This window comes from Columba livia, chromosome 2, assembly GCF_036013475.1.
Source record: "Columba livia isolate bColLiv1 breed racing homer chromosome 2, bColLiv1.pat.W.v2, whole genome shotgun sequence".
NCBI classification, from domain to species: Eukaryota; Metazoa; Chordata; class Aves; order Columbiformes; family Columbidae; genus Columba; species Columba livia.
Genome location: NC_088603.1, coordinates 140,206,493 through 140,227,848, shown reverse-complemented (window position 1 = coordinate 140,227,848; position 21,356 = coordinate 140,206,493). Strand labels below are relative to the sequence as shown.

General features: G+C 38.9%; 1 protein-coding gene and 1 long non-coding RNA gene across 11 annotated transcripts; one reads left to right on the top strand and one right to left on the bottom strand.

The window, feature by feature from the left end:
* Positions 1-33: 33 nt before the first annotated feature.
* ANKRD46 (ankyrin repeat domain 46) lies at positions 34-20,942 on the top strand. 10 transcript variants are annotated; one of them, XM_065054109.1, is made up of 5 exons: positions 302-475; positions 3,690-3,867; positions 12,849-13,191; positions 14,451-14,609; positions 18,911-20,942. In XM_065054109.1, the coding sequence occupies exons 3-5, from the start codon at positions 12,881-12,883 to the stop codon at positions 19,125-19,127; spliced, it is 687 nt and encodes a 228-aa protein (XP_064910181.1). In that variant the 5' UTR covers positions 302-475; positions 3,690-3,867; positions 12,849-12,880; the 3' UTR covers positions 19,128-20,942. The 10 variants fall into 10 exon arrangements, with proteins under 10 accessions (XP_064910178.1, XP_064910179.1, XP_064910181.1 ...); XM_065054110.1 differs by lacking the exon at positions 302-475 and adding an exon at positions 2,717-2,774; XM_065054106.1 differs by lacking the exon at positions 3,690-3,867 and having other exon boundaries at positions 34-327.
* LOC135578677 (uncharacterized) lies at positions 6,519-17,923 on the bottom strand. The gene is made up of 4 exons (XR_010470685.1): positions 17,841-17,923; positions 8,029-8,052; positions 7,647-7,719; positions 6,519-6,756 (listed from the first exon to the last, which is right to left on the bottom strand). It is a non-coding gene; the product is annotated as an uncharacterized LOC135578677 (long non-coding RNA).
* Positions 20,943-21,356: the final 414 nt, after the last annotated feature.

The following is a 21,356-nucleotide window of genomic DNA, read 5'->3' as shown; positions in this document are numbered from 1 at the left end:
GCCCGGGACCGGCCCTCTCGCCGCTGCCCGCCGGCCTGCGGCCCACGGGAGGCGCCCCCAGGGCGCTGGGCGGGTGGTATTGCGCCTCCACCTCCAGCCGGGGCAGCGCTGGCGGGAGCAGCGGCCCGGGCGCTCGGTGGCAGCGTCTGAGGCGGCGGCGGCGGGGTCCGCCCTGCGCTGCGGCCGGAGCGAGACCCCGGCCCCGCGCGCCCGGCGGCGGCCTCCGCCCAGCAGGGGGCGCGCGCGGCCTCTCCGCCGCTCCTCTCTCTCCAGCTCGCGCGCCCGCCCGACCCCCCGCGCCCGCCCTGTGCCGAGCGGCGGGAGCAGGTACGGCGGGGCAAGGGCCCGTCCGTCTGTCCTTGAGGAGAGGGCCCGTGTCTGTCTGTCCGTGGGGAGAGAGGCCGAGTCTGTCTGTCCGTGGGGAGAAGGGCCGTGTCCGTTTGTCCGTGGGGAAAGGGGCCGTGTCTGTCAGTCGGTGTGTGGGGAAGCGGGGCGGTGCCGGTGGGTCGGTGTGTGGGGGGAGGGCGGTGTCGGTCTGTCTATGCGGGGCGGGGAGGGCGCTGTCCGCCCCCCGCTGTGTGTGGCGGGCCCGGGCCCTGCAGAGCGCTGCCTGCCCGCGGCGGAGCGGAGCGAGGGGTGAGGGGCAGCGTCGGGGGCGGCAGCGGAACCGGCACCGCCCGTCCCGGTGCCGTGACACCCCCGCCGGAGCGGACCGCTGCGGCGCTGCCCCCAGGCCGGCGTCTCCGGCGTGCGGCCGCTCGGCGGGGAGCGGGGCCCAGGGCGGCACCGGGAGGGCCCGGCCGTGCCAGGCACTGCGAGCGGCGACAAAGGCGACAGGGCGCCTGGCGGTGCCCGGCCCTGGTGAGGTGCGGCGCAGTCGGTGCCGCTGTGGTGGGAGAGCGGCAGGTGTACGGCCGGGCCGTGTCCCGGGAGCGGGGGGACACGGTGGCAGGAGAACGGCTGCCCTCCTGGCAGGGCGGCGGTAATGTGCAGCCCCTGTGGCGTGCTGCTTTGCAGAACTGTGAAGATAAGTCAAACTAAAAGGCTTGTGGGGTTTTTTTGTGTGTTTTGTGTTCTGTTTTTTTTTTTTTTTTTTCCAGAAGAGCTTTTTTTTTTTTTTTACCCTGTCCTCAAAATTGTCTTTGGTGTAGTAATTACTGGTCTTAAGGGAAATGGAGTACTTCTCTCTCTCTTTTTTTTTTTTTTTTCCTAGACAACACTAAAGTTTTTGATCAGTTGCTGCAAAGGAAATTTTTATTGTACTGAAAAGATAAGGAACACACCAAAACTGTGTAAGGGATGGGGAAGTAACTAGAGACAAAGTATAGTGACTAATATTGAAAAGAAAATCCATCAAATTTGAGATGCTAAAATTAGTTATTTGAAGACATGTCTTGAGACCAATCTTATCTAATAAAAACCATGAGGTAGCAATTAAAACTTCACTATTTTAATTTGGTAGTGATGAAGAGTTGGGAGGCATTGGCAATATAGAAGATTACAATGCTATGCAGAAAGAACTGGGTGATCCTGAGAACTAGAGAATGAAATAAGTACAGTAACAATTTAAAGAACAAGGGTTTGCAGTAGCAAACTTGTAAGCACACAGTGTGCAGAAGAAATTCTTACCAGTTGAAAGCAAGATAAAACCAAAGTATGTGTTAGGTAGTTATGAGGTATGCAGTTGTGAAAAAATTGAATGCCAACTTATGATGATCCTGGAAAAGAAGTTACTATTGTCCATGGACAAAACTTTAGAATACTCTGTATACAGTTAATCATTATCAGGTAAAAAGATAAAGTGGAACAGATGCCAGAAGATGTGCCTAGGACAGGTAGGGAAATTAAGAGTCTGTTGAAAGAAGCATTTGGCTTTTTTAGTTTTGCAGAATAAAGGCCTTTTTTGCTTTCAGTTGAACCAGCAAGGTAAACACTGTGAAGGGAATAAATTGAGCTAAATAATTTTGTTGATACATTAATAATTTAAAATAGATTTTAATATTAATAATATATGAAAATTTCTAACTGTTGAGGAGCATTCCTGTTCAGGAGCAGCCTTCCAAAAGGTCAAGAAGGAGCAAAACCCCATCGCTTTTTAGATAGAATGTGGCTGATTTGTAAAAGTGATGCTTTTGTTTGCTGCAGCAGGGGACTAAGCTTAGTATTATCTGTAGACTTTAGATCTCTTTTTCTTTTTTGTTTGTTTGTAAAATAGATTATTAACAAGAAATTGTTAACTGTGTTTTTTACAAGGGAAATATTTATAGTAAGGTTAGTAGTCTGAATAGTAGGATTAGTGACAATCAGAAAATGACATGGGCTAGTTGAACAGCAAGTATTGGAAAGTAAGCTGAGTGGAAGGCTGAGGTGTAGTATCTGTATCTGCTTACCAGAGGAATGTTGGTTGCCTCTGCAAGAGGGGGCTATAAAAATCAGCTCTGATCTGTGCTCAGTGATAGGTTTCCTCTCTGCAGTTTCTGGTATCCTTCATTTAGAGTTGCCACCTCAGCAGGAGTGAGGGATCCCAAGTGGTGCCTTAAGCTGACTGCATTATCTCACCTCATATTCTTGTGCTGTTCATTTCTGAATGCTTGAAGTCCTCATCTGCATCCCAGGACCTGAGATACCTGGTTGAGTGACTTACTGGTGGCTCTTGAAGGTATCTGGGTATGCTGGAATTTTGAGGGCTCTTTCTCCTTTCTTTTGATCAGTCTGTCAGTTGGTTGCTTCCCACATGATCTCAGTTGTGGACACTCTACTTCCATATGGGTCAGGTAATGAGCATATAAAATATTTCAGAGAGCACTGATTTATACATATTATGTGAAATACATGGTCCCTGATGCATTCAGCTTTCCATGGAGACCATTCATAGCATGCTGTTAGTGCAGAGGACAGGGTGAGGAGACTGTCTTGAATGCATGGGCCTGTTCCACCCGATTTTGACTATTATTGTTTACTGAGATGCTGCCATCACCAAAGTAAAGATCAGAAATACTGAAATGTTCAGATTCATTGTGGTTTGCTTTACTATTTAAAGGTGGTACTTAACTAAATGTGTGGGTAAAAGTTTTATCTCATATAGTACCTCATTGAAGCCATAATTGTACTTACAGAACTTAGATTCTGGCTTTAGTTCATGTGTCAACACCTTTCCAAGTGGCATTTTTTTCTTTTACTGTATCAATAAAATTTCAATTGACTAAGTGGAACAGAACTACTTAAACACCAGTTTTGTCATTCAGCAGATTTCTCACATCCAAGTAATGCAGCTACATCAGCTGAATTTTATAACATAAACTTAAAGGAATATATCTTCTAATGTTCATTGATGGGGTTATATTCTCTAGCATACTCAAGACCTCTTGCAGTGTCGGATCAGCGTAATTGATAGTGACAGAAAAAGGGCAGCAGGACATTTCAGGGAAGGCTTCTGGTGTATGGGTTTCCCATGGATGGTATAGAATGCTTGTCTTTCTTCTTCACCTTGACATTTTTTGTGCAGAGAAGCACAAAAACTGTCCTTGTTGAATGTTAGTATGTTAGGGACTTGTTCTGCGTGAGTTTGGATATGTTTTTAGAGGATTGCTACATCTAAGGCTTATGATAAGCTGAGCTTTTACTAAAGTTTACTGAGTAGGATTGTAGATGCAGGTAATGTGATTTATGCAGTCTACTTGGATTTTCAGGAAGCATTAGGAAAAAAAAGTACCCTACCAGAGGCTTTTGAGGAAACTGGGTATTTATAGCATAAAGGATTTACGTGCAGAAAGAGTTGACTTGAAAAATTGAGAAGAGGGCAAAAATGAAGTGCCAAGAAAAGGAAGGGGACAGAAAGATGGCACATGAGCTTCAGTCTGCACAAAGGTAAGATGATGATATCTTGAGTAGAATAATCTAAACCATGTTTACATGATGCTGAACTCACAACTGGCAGCCACCACTCAAGAAAAAGCTCTTGGAGTCACCACTGACAATTCCCTGAAAACTTCAGCTCAGTGTGCCGTGGTAGCTGGACAGCCAGGAACATGGTGACTGTCCCTAGGTGGTATGTGTAGTTCTGTTCTCTGCGTTTCAAGGAAGATGCAGCAGGTGAGAGAAGGGCAACCAAAAGGGCCAAGGGGATCAGCTTCCTTATGAAGGACTGGAAAGCCAGGATCGCCCACATTAGAGGTGAGATGGCTGGGCCACAACCAAGACTTATGAAACAAAGGCAGTGGGTTAAGGTGAGAGTTATTTGTCCAGTCTTGCAGGACTAGAATGGGGGTTGCTTACTGGGGCTGGTGGGAGGGCAGTTTCAGATGGATATAGGGAGATGGCAGGGAGCTGTGGAGGCAGAGAGTGTGGGCAGGTTGAGGAAGAGATTAGAAAAACTCATGGACAAAAGATCCGTTGAGGGGCTGCTAAAAGGGCTGGTCAGAGAGGTCCCCAATGTAACAGAAGTGGCTGCTGGGGTGTGTTTGAGGATTGGGCTGCAGAAATAAGCCATACTTTTGTGCTTTTCTGAAGAAGGATCTCTGATTGCCATTGTTGAAAGCAGAGTGCTGGGCAAGCTGGATCAATCTAATCCAGGACTGCAATTTTTGTGAACTTATAATCAGCCTTTCAGAGGAAGAATTTTGGGTCTGCCAGGTTCCGTTCTGGATTCTGAATTGTTAGCATTTCCATGAACAGCCTAGAAAAGGCAGCGAGCAACAAGATGGTAGTGTTTGCTGATGACATGGGTAGTAAAAAGATAAGGTCAATTATGAAAAGCTGCTGAAGGGTTGTAAGACTGAGTAACTGGATAATATGATGTAATGGCACACAAAATTCAGTGTAGGTAGAGTGATTCAGATAGCGTAAAAAGAATCCTAACCTCCCATATGAAATACTGGACTCTCAGTAATGAGTGGTATTTTGTAGTTATGATGAATTGTTCCTTGAAAATGTAACTACAATGCTCAGCAGCAGTCAAAAAGGTAAAAAAGATAGTAAATATTATTGGGAAACAAGTAAAGAACAAACCAAAGAATCTTGTCATGGCACTCTGCATGGTTCACCTTGAACACCCTGCGTGGTATTACTGTTTGTTGTCTGGACACTAGCTTTCACATTGAATATCAGTTCTTTTACAGACAAGTGTAAAAGTTTACTAAGTCATCTAAAGGTGAAAATTTTCCCTGTACAAGTGATGTCTTTTGTTTCTAGGCTTAGCAGGATCCATTGAACGTAATTAGTAAACATCAGTCGAGCTACCTCACCCTCAGGTTCCATAATTACAGTTTCAAATCCATTTCACATTTTTCCAACCATCTTCCATTACATTTTTGGTCAATTCCATCCCCTGGGCAGATCAGGACCTTAAGGGTGGTCTCCCTGATTCTTCTCAGACTTGGCAGTTGTCCTTGGAATCTGCAGACTGCTAATTTACCCCCTTCAGTCCCTTAAGATGCATGTTGGGCAGACACTAATACTATGGGTTTGCCTAGATGGAGACATTTTTTGAGCCTAAGCATGGTGAAGTGACTATTGATGAAAAATAGCATCTATCTATTTGTCTGTCTGTCTGTGTGCCTATCTATCTATCTAATTAGAAATACAACTTTAATAGTTCTGGCATTTCATCTTACCATGTCACATAATGTGATCAAACATGATACCATTAAACATTGAGTCACGCTGTATTGATGGAAATTTAGAATATTTGAAAGAAGTAAATATATCAGTTAACATTTGGCTTTGATAAACTAGTTTAATGATTTACTGTGTGAACATGAAAATCCTGAGCAGAAATGTCTGTAGCCAGCAGTCATTTTAAGAATCATGTGTCTCACAGCATTAGTTGTGTTGTCATTGCTATTATTTGTTGATATGAAATAAATTAATGAAAAAGCAGAGCAAAATTTTACTTTAAAGGTAGCCAAACATACAGTTACATATGAATTACTTACAAATTTAGGAAATACTTGCTTTTAAAAGTGACCTGCTTCTCTTTACCAGACATTAAACTGGATTTGATGTTGCATACGTTACTAAGGCTGTGTCATCAAGGTCATATATGACTAAGAGCATATAAAGTATTACATACATTATAGGAAATAAAGAAAATATGGACTGTATAATAATAAGCAGTTTAGTGACAGATTCTTGGTTCTTGGGGTTTGCTTTATTGCTGGAGTAAAGCTGAGTAAGCTCTGACTTCTGATAATTCCTGCTGGATAAAGAAAGTTTTTCCTGTTTAAACTTAACATCTCAGATTTCTTGTTTGTCTAGGTAAGGACTGGGCTTTTTGGGTGTGCTCGGGGTGTTTTTAGTTTAGTTCTTTGCTTGTTTGTTTGATTTTTCTTTAAGAACCAGGCACAAATGCCTACTTTTTAAAAGGAAATACCTGGGCCTTCAGAACCCAAGCCACATGCTGAAGTCCTCATTTCACTAACACAGAGCCAGAGCTTAAACAAAATTGCACACGGGAATAGCAGGTTGGATTTCAGAATTCTTTTTTATCAAGTTTTATAAAGTCTTATTTTCAAGCCGTCCATCATTTCCTTCTCAGGAAAGCAGAGATTCCACAAAATGTAGGAATAGCGGTGCATGTGACTCCGGGCTTACTGGAGCGGGACAGGACTTTGCGAGCCCAGGCGGTGGCACTGTCCTTCCAGACACGGGAGCTGTGCCCCCCCCCCTCTCCGTGCTCCGCCCACAAACGCTGCTGCAAGGTCTGCAGCAACGTGGAACAGAAACACTTCATCAGGAGTGGAACGGGGTCTCTCTCGTCTGTTAAAACAAACAGCATACAAAAAACCCCACAAAAACAAGCAGATAAACCAGCAACAAAACAATATGTGATTATGACCCTTAGTATTTTCTTGACCAACATACATTAGCACTCTAAATGTTCCCAGCAGAAACAAAGAAGGAATTTGAATAAAAGTTTGTGAAGAGGTTAATAATTATGACCGATGTGATCCAATAGCTTTCTATAAAAGCAGGTGTATTCAAACTGACCACAAGGATCAGGGAAGTAGTGCAGTTATTTATTGATTTACCTGAGCCGTTTGTGGGGAATTAACATTACAGATTATTTTAGGACATCTGTAAATTGCCTTTTTTCCTAAATAGTTCTTTTGTAGAAGGTGAAAAATGAGTAAGGTTCGAAAATACTTAAATATGTATTTCATAGAAGTTAAGTGCACTGAAACATAGTGAAACTCAGTTGCCAGTTAAGCGTAGTAAGGATAAAATGTTTGTGAATCTGCTTGTCAATAAGTGTTTTAAAAGATGGTCACTTTCCTATAATTCCCTTGTTTTTTGTACATAAGTAGATAATGTATGTATCTGAGGAAGAATTCTGCAACCCTGGGTTGGCATTTGAGATCCTGTTTATTTTTTATTTTGTAATGTTGACATACTGTACAGTGATGAGCAAAGCTCCCATTGTCTGCTGATCCATAAAAGAACATCAAGTTATTCTAATGTTTTCATAAAGCCCTTTATAGCCTGTGCATGCAGAGCACTCTGTATATGCAGGGCCCCAAAGTTTCTGCTTACAGGATGGTCCTGACATCAGGTGATACAGGTGATACCTGTGTGTCTCGTGTCTGCAGCAGTGAGTGGGAATGACTGAAATCAAATGGCTTAAATAATGTTCTTATATTACTACTTACCCATGTGTCTGATGAGAGACACGAAAGGAGAGGTAAGTCTTATGAACCTGCTATGATACCTTGAATCCAGGAACTGTTGAAAAAATAATTAAAGTTAGGAAGGGAAAATGGTGCAAAATACAGCTGTGTGTAAAACAGACCATACTGTACTGAATCTAAGCTGCTGCTTTTAGCAGCAGATCCGTCTTAGTGGAGCAATAAAACTGTTCCACTTGAATAGATAAAGGGTTTTAATAGAAGATACAGAGCTCTCAGTGGAACATGATGTAGATAATGAGGTTCTTTCCTAAACAGAAATGACAATGATCATATTATTTTTAGTAAATATTAACATTTATTCAGTTAAATGTACATGTACATACAAGTGTGCATGAAAACTTACCAAGGAATATCTCCCGCAGCCTACCTAGAAAGGGAAAGAGAATAATGTTGTTTGGTTTATATTTCAACATCTGATCGTTGTTCAGAGGATATACAAGCGAGGTCATGTGGTTTTAGGTTTTTTTAATTATTAAATTACACCTTTTAAAAAATTTTATCTTATATATCCAAAGGGAGCTTGTGTTCACATAGTGTTTTGAAGGGAACAATCCCATTTGACCAGTAAACTTTGCCTTTGGAGATCATGGCCTTACAGTTTATGCAAAGTACTGGAATGTTTCCCATTCCTTTAAAGACTGAAGAGGCAGAGCTCTGTGAGCCACTGCCACTGAACTGCTCTCCAAGTGCATTACAGAAGGAGGAAGCTGTTTGCTACCAGAGGTCTGGCAAATGTAGATTTAACAAGTAATGCATATTGTGTATTTTGCTGGCACGGGGTGGGGAATGTTTATTTTTCTTGCTTTTGTTTCAGTTTCCATTTCTTGGTGTTGGCAGTTTCTCTAGTGGTAGTCTGACTGATGCTTAGGCTCTGAGTGTCAAAGTGTGTGTCAGTATTGAGAAGTCTCAAGTACTGAGCAATCTGATATTGTTTCATTGTCCTGACATGTTGTTTTAAAATAGGGGCAATTAGTTAAGTTTTTCTGAATGTTCTTGGAAATACTGTAGTTTGCAGAACTGGTATATCCTATACAGCAGTGACTGGGTGATTAATTACAACTTGTCAGGTTCAGTAATATTTTTGTAGTGGAGAGACTAGTCTCATTAGTGATTCTGTCTCACAATCTAGCTGTTCTCTCCTTTTTCTGGAGCTATTTGGTAGCAGTTGAACTCATGGAGAAGGCAGAGACAGCAGCATATATTTGCTGTAAAATAAAACTGTCGTTGGTTAGTGCAAATTTAAGACTAGTTTTAGAAGCAACAGAACTTGCATTTAGCTCTACAGTTTGAATTATTCAAGCTCAGTCCTGGCTTCTGCAGGTGCGAACATGTTATACAACAGATCAGCGTGTGACAGCAAGTGACCATTGCACTCAGTACAGTGAGAGGCAGATGACCCGATAAGTAAAAGTAAATTATTCTTACATAAGCACTTAATATAAGTATTTCTTTTGAAAACAGAGCAGTTTGTTTAGATTTTTTTATCCTGTACTAGCCCACGTGTCATTGAAGAAATGGCTTATAGCATAATTTCTAAAATTATTAATAAAAGTACACTGTACTCAGGCTATATCTGTGTTGTATAAATTTAGGGAAAATCAATTATATTATGCCTTTCTAATGGGAATCCTTCTTGCTTGAGAGGACGTCTTTGAATTTACTTTTTTCACAAAACTCATTTTTTATCAAAGTACCAAGTTATTAACAGCAAAACTTTTTTCTTAACAAAAGTATAATTTAAAAGATACGTTTTCAGTAGATAGTGGTGCATTTTTAGAAGCAGTCATTTTCTGAAGCAAATTAGATTTATTTTACTCCAGTCGTAGTAATTTATAGGGATATTCAGAGTGCTCATTTTGCAGTACTGCATACCAGCTTTTAGGCAGGTTCAGAGTTGTTATCTGATTCACATTTCAGAAGCGATTTAAAGAGAATGGCTGTTGCTTTGGAATTTTGCTTTTAAGTCCACTGCATGAGATATTAATTACAGTAATAAGTTTTTTGATACATACTGTGGACAGGAATGTAACCACAGTTTGTTTATGCAAATATATCTAATTGTTGACTATTGTATTTTTTTTTTTCTGCGTTTCTTTAGGAAATTTTGCTAAATTAGTTTAAATCTGAGGCAAGAACATATCATTTGGGGACTGGCATTTTAAAGATGGTGTATAGTTCAGTTTTGTATGTAGCTCGTGTTGGGCATAGGTTAGCCAGCCATATGTGAAATAGAACTGTGCTTGTAGAAAAATCTTTTTAATCACAAAGATAAATCAAACCAGATGGACCAGACTTTTGTGTGTATGTGTGTGAATGCATTTCTGTAGTCCACAATCTTCAAGCCTTAGTAAGAAGGATTTGTTGGGTTTTTTGCCTTTCTAACTGTGAAATACTAAGGTTTCAGTTTAGTCTTTTGCACTTCAGTGATCAATACTAGAAGGTTCTAGTGATAAAAAATTCTGAATCAGAATTACTTCCAGTTACGCTTTCTGATAACTGCTAATCTTTGTGCTTCCTTTCCTGAGAAGGTAAGATGGTGACGGGGTTATTTCTGGTATTGCTAGCTAATGTTTCATCAGAGTTGTATGTGAAGTGATGGGGAATTCTGTAAGGCTTTACCAGACGTACATGTCTGGTATGAAAATATAAACATTAGTTTCCATTTAACAGAGCATGCTGTACTGTTTGTCAAATAGCATACCTTTCTACCCATATAATATTCTGTTGTTGATTTGTGTTAGGCCTTGTTTTATTAAACAGGTTTAAATTCTCAAATGTTGTTTTACAAACGAACCACGATCTTTTTATCAAGTACAAGTAGGGGTTTGTGCTGTTGATATGCTGTTACTATGGCTGATAATTGGAGGTTTTAAAATGATTTATGATCTTTCTTTAGGGAAGATATAGTGTGGAACATAAAGGTCACAACCACATCATACAAAAACTGGGTCTGATATTTTTCTCAGCGAAGATTGGACTAGCAGAGTCGAATAAGCAGTCTCGTATCGTTTACAATGTGGGTGGGAAATGGGCAAGAAAATTGAAATTGCTGTCAGCTGGGAATCCTAGCTTTGCAACATCCAGGGGTTTTGTAATGTACGCATTGGAAATACGAGTAAGTACGTTGTCCTTTCTTTTTGTCTAGGTTTGTGAGAAAACTGTTGGTGCCCTAAATTACACTGATCTTGCATGAAGTGTTTTACGGTACCTCAGCTAACTGGCCTTTTGCTATTGGAGATGGTTGTGGAAAAAACTGCTTGAGCCAGTGATATACCATCACGTGCTTAAAAACATACTTGCAGCCTAGGGGAATGTACTCTGCTTAAAATCATTCCTTATACAGATACCAAAATGTAGAAGTTATTCCTATCTCTTTCTCTTCTGCATCCAAGAAAGAAAAAAGTTGTGCATTCCTGCACTGGGAAACTAGGCAGTGTTGATACATGTAGCAGAATTTGTCCAGATAGCAAATACAAACCAGTGAAGTTTAAATATGATTTATTAACCTCAGCAGCCCCAAAATGCTACAGCTGTTAATCAGACCAGTGTGTAAACATTTTTGAATTACTTCTGTAGGTACTTTGATCTTGAATTTGAGCTAAAACATGGAGGAAGAGCTGTAAAATATAGACATTATCAACTCTCAGAAAAGGAGAGGTTTTAAATCGAATTCTTTGGCTACTGGCCATGTTTCCATTCTCCCAGCTGAATGAGTGCACTGGTGTGGAAGGATACCTTATATAGATGAGAAAATCTAAATCTGCATATAGCAGTCTTAATAAGAGGTTCATATAGTTGATCAGAATGCTGCTACATCATGAGCCCACTATACAAACCCTAGGCAAGCGAAGGATACTGTTTCAAGTGAAGTTTCAGTTCAGAGTCCATTCAAAACTTATCTAGTAAAATCCTTTTCCATCCTGCTACTTGAACTGTCATGTCTGTATTAAGTTTTCTTCTAAGGATTTTTACTGTTGTTTTTTGGTTGGTTTATGGGGTTTTTTTATTTGTTTTGTTGTGGTGGTTTGGGTTTTTTTTTTTGGCCTCCATGCTCAGGCAATGTAAAGCTTTGCTGTCCAGTCTCCTAGATGTTTTAATTTCTTCTTCCCATTGCCTCATGCACATTTTATCATCCTCTTGCATAGTCACTCTATTTTTTTCTTATTGTTTTCAAGTCATCTCTTCTGTGTCCTGTAAGCACACAGTGTCATCATGCCCTCATTATTTGACTCATCCTTAAAATATTCTTCTACATAACTTAAATAATATTTCTTGAAATATTCTGTATCAAGAAATCTATGGTGAAACAACACTTACTTTCCTCTTTTGGGTCCTGATACAGAAGAATACTTAATGCCTTATTTAATATTAAGCCAAAGAAACTACATTTGTGCTTCTCCATATTAGGGTTCTAGTTGAACCCACAATAGCTCTGTACTTGATTTTACAATTGTCCTCCTTGTACCCACTTTCAGTTTTCACTTTCAGGTGAGTGATTTCGCATACTACCGTCAGTTTTCCGTGGTTCCTATTGCTATTCTTGCTTGTTCAGTAGTTTGTGTATCTATGGCACCGTAAAAAATAATGTTCTGCAAAGAGTATTGAAAAATATATTTCTTGAAGAATTAAGGAATTAGGAACCAAGCATTTTCAGCAACTCACTACTCCGTGTATCAGAGTTCAAATTCAGATGGTGAAAATCCTGCTGGGGTAGCTTTGCTTGTAGCTAGTAAGAATTGCCATTAGTGTCACTATATCTGTTAACTGAATTGTTCAGTTTCCTGATTTAAGAAAGGTGGTTCTTCTTCCTTCTTTTAGTTTTGTTTTACAGTGTTTTGCCCTTTAATATCAATACTACTACATGTGATCTCCTCCTAGGTGAAAGCTAATCTCCTATATTCCATTTGTGATGCTGATCTTATCAGTTTTCTGTAATAACAAAGCGTTGCTGCCGTTTCCAGAGGTGTAAGACTAAAAGGAGCTCTTTCCTTATTACCAGAAGGGAATGCAGCACACAAAGTTAATATGTAGGACAGGAAGATTTCAGAGTTGGTTTATAAGCTAGTTTGCATTCTCATTTGGGAACCTGAGCAGTCTACTGAATATTTGCATTGTGTTTCTTTGCCTGGTTTCACCATAATTTCTTTCCACTTTTACTTGCAGGTTAGTCACCTACTCCAGAGAGAATCAGAACAATGTCCTACGTTTTTGTAAACGACTCATCCCAGACGAATGTGCCGCTGCTGCAGGCTTGCATTGATGGGGATTTTAACTATTCCAAACGACTGTTAGAGAGTGGTTTCGACCCAAATATTCGTGACAGCCGAGGCCGAACTGGCCTTCACCTTGCTGCAGCCAGAGGAAATGTAGACATTTGTCAACTCTTACATAAATTTGGTGCTGACCTACTAGCCACTGATTACCAAGGTAACACAGCCCTTCACCTGTGTGGGCATGTGGATACCATCCAGTTCCTAGTTTCTAATGGACTTAAAATTGATATTTGGTAAGTCAGTTTTTTTTTTACAGCACATATTTTATAATATATTACTCCTCTGTCACCAGAACCTTGCATATAAGTCTGCTGTTGCTGAAATGCTTTATTTGGTGCAGTTCAGCTTGAAGGCAGGAAAACAAGACGCCACTTCTGCTGGTCTGTGCAACAAGCAAAGGAAACAAAAATAGCAGCTGCTGGTGTGGGCTGCTGTGTCTAATTCCGCCTCACTGATGACATTGCTATCCTGGTTTGGCCAGACAGCCAGGTGTGGGTGGTTGGCACCAAAGAAAAAATCACATTGACTACTTTAAAAGAATTTTCTCCACCACAGTTCTATTGTTGTAGTTCTTGTACTGCATAAGACAAAGAAAACACAGTATATGTGTGTGTCAGTTGATTCCCATACTCCTTTGGTAACAGTGCTTCCATTCAGTGTTTTCCCCCTCCCTCAAAGGCTGTGACTCAGTCCTTCTTTTAAATATTGTATATTCTTTCCTTCTGGCTTCCAGCAGCTGTCAGATGCCAGGGCTCAGATGTAAGCTCTCAAGTTACAAAATAACTAGCTGTTTCATTGCAGTAACTGAATTATTTTGTTTGTGGCACTTTCTGTATATTCACAACACATGCGAAAACCAGCAGTAAATTCAAAACCTTTGAGTTTTTTAATCTGTGACTTTTCCGCCTGTCCCTCATTAATATTTTCAACTCAGCAAAACTGGTTATTGGCAGACTGGGTTGTGGGTTAGGTTTTGGGGTTTTTTCCTTATTTCAAACAACTTTGGTGAAAATCCCTAGTCCGAAAGCAGATCTGGTCCTATTCAGTATTATTTTTAATAGCAGCAGAGGGACCATCTGTATTTTATTTCATTTTTGCCTGGTGTCCAAATACCCACATGGAAAACGAACTATGAGGAGCCAGATTGCACAATTCCTTCTTGAAGTTAAGCTTAATCTTAAGCATTGCCATAAATCTACCTTTTATTGCTTGTTATAACACCCAGAGGTTCCAATTAGATTAGAGTAATAGGAATTTTTATTTTATTTAGAGTAAAAAGAGTTGTGCAATTTCAAACCTAAATATACTAGTTTTCTTCATAGCCATTTATGCTGTAGCTTGTATAGACAGGAATTTCCTACTGTCTGATATAATGTAAAATAATTCAGAGGACTTACTAAATTGTAATGTGTTATGCTAGGTTGTCTTGTTACAAAATTTCTGTATTACAAGTTTATTTTTTTTCTCATGTGCTTTTTTGGGGCTATTTTAGCAACCACCAAGGTGCAACACCGCTTGTTCTTGCAAAACGAAGGGGTGTGAATAAAGATGTGATTAGACTGCTGGAATCTTTAGAGGAGCAAGAGGTGAAAGGATTTAACAGAGGAGCTCACTCAAAGCTGGAAACGATGCAAACTGCTGAAAGCGAAAGGTATTTACAAAAAAAGATAATTACTAGGAGAAGTAATTTTTATGGCTTTTAGATTTTTGTGATTGACTTGTTTAGTGTTCAAAATAGATAATAGAGAATTTCACCTGGTATTATGCAACCAAACCAAAATCAAATCTTAAGTTTTGGAAAAATCTCTTTAAACAGGTCAAGTGTAAGAAAAAAGAATGTCTTCTATTGAGATTTTCGTTTTATGGTGGATGTTTTAAATATAGTTACTCATTTTCCATCACAGACTCCCCAAAATAAATATTCTACCACTTACCACAAAGCCAAACGGAAAATGGAGTGAAATGCAAAATGCCAGTATCACAGGCTAACCTAACATCCTTTTGATAAGAGATGAATTGTCTATGCCAAGAACAGGTAGCAGAGTTTTCATCTATCTGACTTGAATAAAGGATTTGATACAGTGCTCTATATGAAAAATTTCTATCAGTAGTAGTCCTGGAAAAGATGGAGCATAAAATAAGAATGTAATGGTGGCTAAAGAGGCAGTTGAAGGGGAACTCAATATTTCAGGAAAATTGCTGACAATTTCATGGAAAGTATTGGGCTAGAGGGAACTTACTAATAAATTCCTAAAGGTCTAGTTCTGGGACTCTGCTTACCTATAATTTTCATAAATTATACTGGTACAGAAAGTAGTAACACAAAATGCAAATTCATTTACCTAAAGCTGTGTGCTATAAGTGGAAGTTCCTCAGTGGAAAACAAGGGCAGAGATATTCCCACTACATAAAGAAAACTCTCATTGCCTTTCCGAAAAACAATGGTAACTCCTGCTGTGTAGTACGTTTTGTAATGCTATTCAGTCCCATTCGAAAAAAATGAATTTATCCCTTAAAAAGTGTGGAGAAGCATTACTTTGGTGTCTCCTTGTAAAAGGAGTCAAGTAGAGCTTGTTTTAGCCTGGCAGAGTGAAGACTGAGAGGTGTGTGGTTGCTGACAAGAAATACTGGTTTTGAACAATGTGAAATAACTGTTTAAGACAAAAGCTGGTAGTAAGAGCCAAAGGATATAGATAAACCACAAATATTCTTTGTTTGAAAATTGGGAGTGTTTTTTTACAATGAGCTTCCAAGACAGCCTACTTGTAGGATTCAGATGAGGCAAGAAGCTGTGCAAGTTTCAAAGGAGGCTCATTCTCCTGCAGAAACCCCTGAATTGCTAGTAAACATGACAGAACTTGGGACTGAGGTTAATGATGCAAGAGATCTTTCCAGTACTGTTTCGTATTTTAATTGATATTGGAAACAGGGTATCAGTGTTATTTGGAATACTTGCTCTTATACCGAATTTATTAAAATTTGTGATTTTTTTTTTTTTTTATATTGTCTAATAATGATCATGAGCTGTCATTGCTAGAACATTCTATCACAAAAGACAGGGAGTTTGGTTATGTAATTGTTCAGTTCGTGCCAAAATGTACACAGGCTTCACTTTAAATGCAAATTAAACTGTGTAGGTGGAGTTGTTATCTAAGTTTAGTAAACAGAAAAGGTGAAACCAACACAAATACAGAAATCATGCAAAATACTCCAGTGAGCAGATTAGAAGCTTGTTCTTGTACATCAGGTTACCCCACGCATCAACAGAGCCTGTTTTAAGCCCTGAAATAGAAAATCTAATATTATTCTCAAAATTACCTGGATATAAATTATTAGCATTTATGCATATTACCTTTCTGACAACTAAATTTTATTGAAAATTGCTTGTCACACAGAAATGCATTTATGCTGTTTTTGTTTAAACATATGGACTAACAGCTCAGCCCCATTTAAATTCTGATTTTTTACTTGCTAGTGTCTCTTTAATGAACATAGCTTCCTTTCTGTTATTTGACCTTCATAAATGTTATATTGTTTGCTTTGGCAAGGAAGTCAGCAGCTCTCCTTGGGGAGAGGCAGAGCGACATAAACAGTGCGCTACCCGGCTTGTTTGTGAGCACATCTAAAATGTCTGAAATACATTATTTTAAAAATAACAAATAACAGATGCCTAGAGCAGCAAAAGCAAGTGAGTTTGTGTGCTGTTTGTTTTGTAAATAAATAATGTCTTTGTAAGGGTTGGCTTTTCAGACCTCCACAGTTTCACTCCTCCCTCTTAGTATTATTTTCACATTTTAGAGACACTTAGATTAATGTCTCCTGTCCTCTCCCCTGCAACTCTCTTACATTATGTATGAACCTGTGGAGAAATAATGGTTGCTCTTCTGAAAACAGACTCTGACTTAAGTTTTCTGCTCCTTATTCCCTACAGTCGCTGCTGCTCTGGGAGCAGAGGCCAAAGCTAGGTTCTTGAGTCACATACGTTTTCTCTGGCTTTGCACTCCCCCAGTGAGGAGGCAGAGCTTGCGCTGTCCATCTTTCAGCACAGACAATCTGTCCATCTGCACAGCCCAGCATGACCTGTGACTGTGCCCACAAGTGTGTCCAAACATGACACAAACTCTTCTGTAGGGAGCATTGCTGCATTACCGTTTCTTAAGCAGCTGTAATTTGTAGTAAGAAAAAATATCTTAAATAACATTGACTTTAATTGGGTTGTAATATAAAGTAGCAAAAGTGTTTTCTATGTACCCTTTTCTATTTAATGAGCAAGCATGTGATCTTTTCACTGAAATGGCATTGCGCTTTTATTTAACCTCTCTATGGTTATGCATTAACTAGTTAGTACTTATTAAGTGAGTAGTTCTGTTGTACACTAATGGCTGTCTTTTATGAAACCCTTTGTTTTGCTTGGGAAATCATAATAAGCAAGGAAGACAACTAAATCTTGCAGCTATGGACAAGCAAAAATAGCTTTACAACAAGCTAGATATTTAAAAAACAAGAGAGACAAGCTGTTTAATAGGCAATTTCTGAAATATTCTGCATGTGATGCTGCAATGTTTCAGCAAGCTATGGCAGTTCGGGCTAATTATTCTTCAGTGGCTGTACTTCCTAAGAAAAAATACCGTATGAATAGTGTGAAGTGTTCCCATGGTGTAATCTTAGAAGAGAAATTCATAAATGAGACCTTTTTTCTGATAGCAATAATTTTTCAGTTTATTCTTGTCACCCTGAACAATAGCATTGCTACAATTAGTTTTGACTTAGAAATCACTTTTCCCTGAAATGTGTTCTATTATTATTGCTATAAGAGATGTCTAGCAATACGGTAACTGAAAACAATCAGCAGGGAGGAAAAAATTGTTTTTTCTCTGCTTACCTTCTGGTGTTCATATCATTGTGTACGTAGTTGGTTTCACCATTTCCTTTCCCTGCTTGTCAGAGCCTGACCCTGTTAACACCTGTATATGTAATTTCACTCAAGTGAGAAATAATAGGACTGTGCAGATTGTTAGAATTTTACATAAGTGAAATCAAGTGATGAGAAAGTTTTCCTATTCTTCATGAGGTTTTTCATATAGCAACAGAGAAAGATTCCTGTTACAAATTAATTGTGAAACCAGCGAAATTGGGAGAATAATACAAGAAGCTGTGAAGTATTTGAAACAACTTACATTTTTTTGTAAAGGCATTTCACTTGCAAGATGACTGCATCATTCTAATTTTATATTTGTTTATCATTTAAAAGTGAGAGTTCCAGTCCCTAATTTATAGTCAGACAATTTAAGGGGACCTTATGGATTGGTAGTGGAATGTTAAAACATCAGAGCAGTTGCTAAACACCATACGGCAGAAAATACAGCAATACCAACTTGTCTTGAAGATCAGAAAGTTTCTGAACTTCTTGTTAACCAAATGTTTTGTCTTCTTGATATGCTAGAGAAGAAGCCTCTGTAACAAAGACGCACAGGAGAGTAGTAAAGTTCACTACAGAGTTCAGAATCTAAATTATATTGGTTAAAGTTTCCATTTTATTCATCAGAGTTTATTTTTAAATCACAATTTGTTGTTTTATTCATAAGAGCTATGCCCCTTGAGGTTTTTGCTTATGCTTCATTAAATTTTGCTAAGCCATATTTAGTAGGAATGATGAGGACTGACATTTGAAGGCTTCCAGGTGGCAATCCTGCAAACTCACTGCAGTTGTACAGATAAAAATATCATTCCCTTTACACAGGTTAATAAAATATTGTTTCGACTAACTTAAGTTTAGAGTTAGGAGTCTTTTCCTGATCTGCTTTGTCTTGATTTAGTGAAGGCAATGCTGTAAATCTGCAGGTGGGTTTAGTTTTTAATTTGGAATGTTTCAGTTGCTCTCAGTAGGATTACTGTCATACTTAAAGGTGCATTCTTTTGCTCTGATGTATTTTTAACTTTAATCCTTCGTAGTGCGATGGAAAGCCATTCCCTCCTTAATCCAAACCTACAGCAAGGCGAAGGAGTTCTTTCCAGTTTCCGCACAACGTGGCAAGAGTTTGTTGAAGACCTGGGCTTCTGGAGGGTGCTGCTCCTCATCATTGTCATTGCTCTTCTCTCGCTCGGGATAGCCTACTATGTTAGTGGGGTGCTTCCTTTTGTAGAAAACCAGCCTGAACTGGTGCACTGAAGCAAATGCAAAGAAGTGCACTGTGCTTTTCCCTGTTCTAATCTTATTTTGAGCTTTTGGAATTATTCTGTTGGTGCAGGCAGTGGCAGCTGTATATACTGTTTGCCTTTTGTACATATTAACCCCTTTGAAAGAGGGATTCATTCATTTCAAGTAAAACACTAAATTCTAAAGCATTCCTGAGCTACCTCTGACTTGACTTGCAAGCAAGATGAGAAGATAATCCTCTCTGTTGATAAAATATTATGATTAGAAAAGGCCTTTCATGATGAATATTAAATTCCTGGGCGTGAAAAATGTATCCTATTACAGAACCAAATTTCATTTATTTTCCCTGTGAAGAGACGTAAATCCACTGTTGCATTTTTTTGTGTGTGCTTCCGTTGAAAGAGAATTTTCTTTTAAATGTTCTCCTCGAGAAATCTGAATAATATAATAATGCATTCTGATATATAGACAGTAATAAGCTACAACCTTATAGTTGTTTTAGTGCCTCCCCATAGTTTCATATCTGCTAGTTTATAAAAGGAATGATAAATAGTTCAAGTTTTGCTATGTCTTTAATGTATAGATCACTCCTTTATTTATTAGGTTATATTACTGTTTCTTCCCCGGATGAATTTGATGTTGTTAATACCTGCCTGAAGTAAATTTTGTAGAACAAAGCAGTTTCTTGTGCTTTGGAAATAAACTTGTTTCAGCCTTGGGCTGAAAATTTTACCTTTTTGTTGAAAAGTTACTGAGCTAACTTTTCTTTGTAAGGGTGATTACACAGTGATTTAGGTGTTGTGCTCCGTATTTAATAATTCTGTAAGGCCATTGTCTTTGTGAAATATGTCATGAAGGATAACTTCCTCCCACAGGGACCAGGCTGAACTATGTAATTATATCATTTTTACGTTTGTGGCAAGGACTTGATTCAATAGGACTCCTTTCTAGAATTGTTTTCCGTTCCAGTTGTTTTCAAACAGCACTTACAGGCTTATGAATTATTTCCTGAGTATGCAGAATAAAAGTATGTAAAATGTTAATATTTAGGAACATTGTGTGAAATGAATTTTTGACCCATTCTGTACTTAGTTGTGAAGTCCTGTTTGTAAATAACATAAGGATGTGAATCAGTTAAAATTCTCTTTTATGAAGACTAGAAAGGTACTACATAGTAAGTTGGAGGTTTTCAAATAAAACATTCTCTCTTTCCGTGCTGATTAGACATCTAACTCCCTCCGTTACCATTGTGTTGAAAATCCCAAACAATAGAAATTCTGCAAACCTAATGAATACTTTTTTTACTTAGCTGATCCTAAACTGTTACTAAATAAGATAAAAGCTTTTATAAAATTATAGATTACAATAAGTATTGATAGAAGTAACCCCCATCTCTGTTCTGCTACCATGTATATTTTTCCTTCTTGTTTATGGGTTTGAGTGAAGAGGGTTGTTGGCTTTGTTTTGAGGTGTGATATGTGCCTCACTGAACTGGGCCATATTCTAAACTGTATCTGAATAATCCTTGTTCTGATTTCTTAAGTAAGAGGTTGATGAAATGATACTTTTCTAGCAGCTGCAATGCCGCAGAAAGGAGAGCTTCTTAAAAAAAAAAACAGAACAAAACATCTGTACATCTGTTTGTGAACAGAGACATATAAACTCATAGTATGCCTAAATTACATTTACTTCCCTAAGTAAGTACTTTTCTGTTAATAATACTCTGTATCTTGAACAATCATGTTGTTTTTCAGTATGTTTTATCTGCATAATTTGTAATTGTATTCTCAGTGTGGGTGAATGCCACGAATAAATATATGTAGTAAATATGTTTGGGTTTATTATTACATTAGTGCAGCAGTAATGATACTACCCCATTTTACTGAGGTTTTTGGTTTGTTGTACATTGGTAATGAGCTTTTCCAAAGTGAGGAGGTTCCTTCCATGAGAATGGAAACCATGCTGTTAGTATAAATGAGGTTTTAGAACACAGTTTCTTCAGATTTTTCTGCTTTATTTTCAGTCTTGTTACTGAATCGCAGTTGCTGTCTGTCTGTCTGTGTCTCTCTTATCTTAAATTGCAGGTATGGAGCATGTGATCTAGAGATCTAAGGTTGCTTTTAAGGGAATACAAAATATAAGCAAGAAAACCAAGCTTGAGCCTGAAGTAGCCTTTCCTACTTTGTTATACAGGGGTATGCATAAGCAGTTGAACAAGCATGCAGTGAAAAGGTTTGAAAA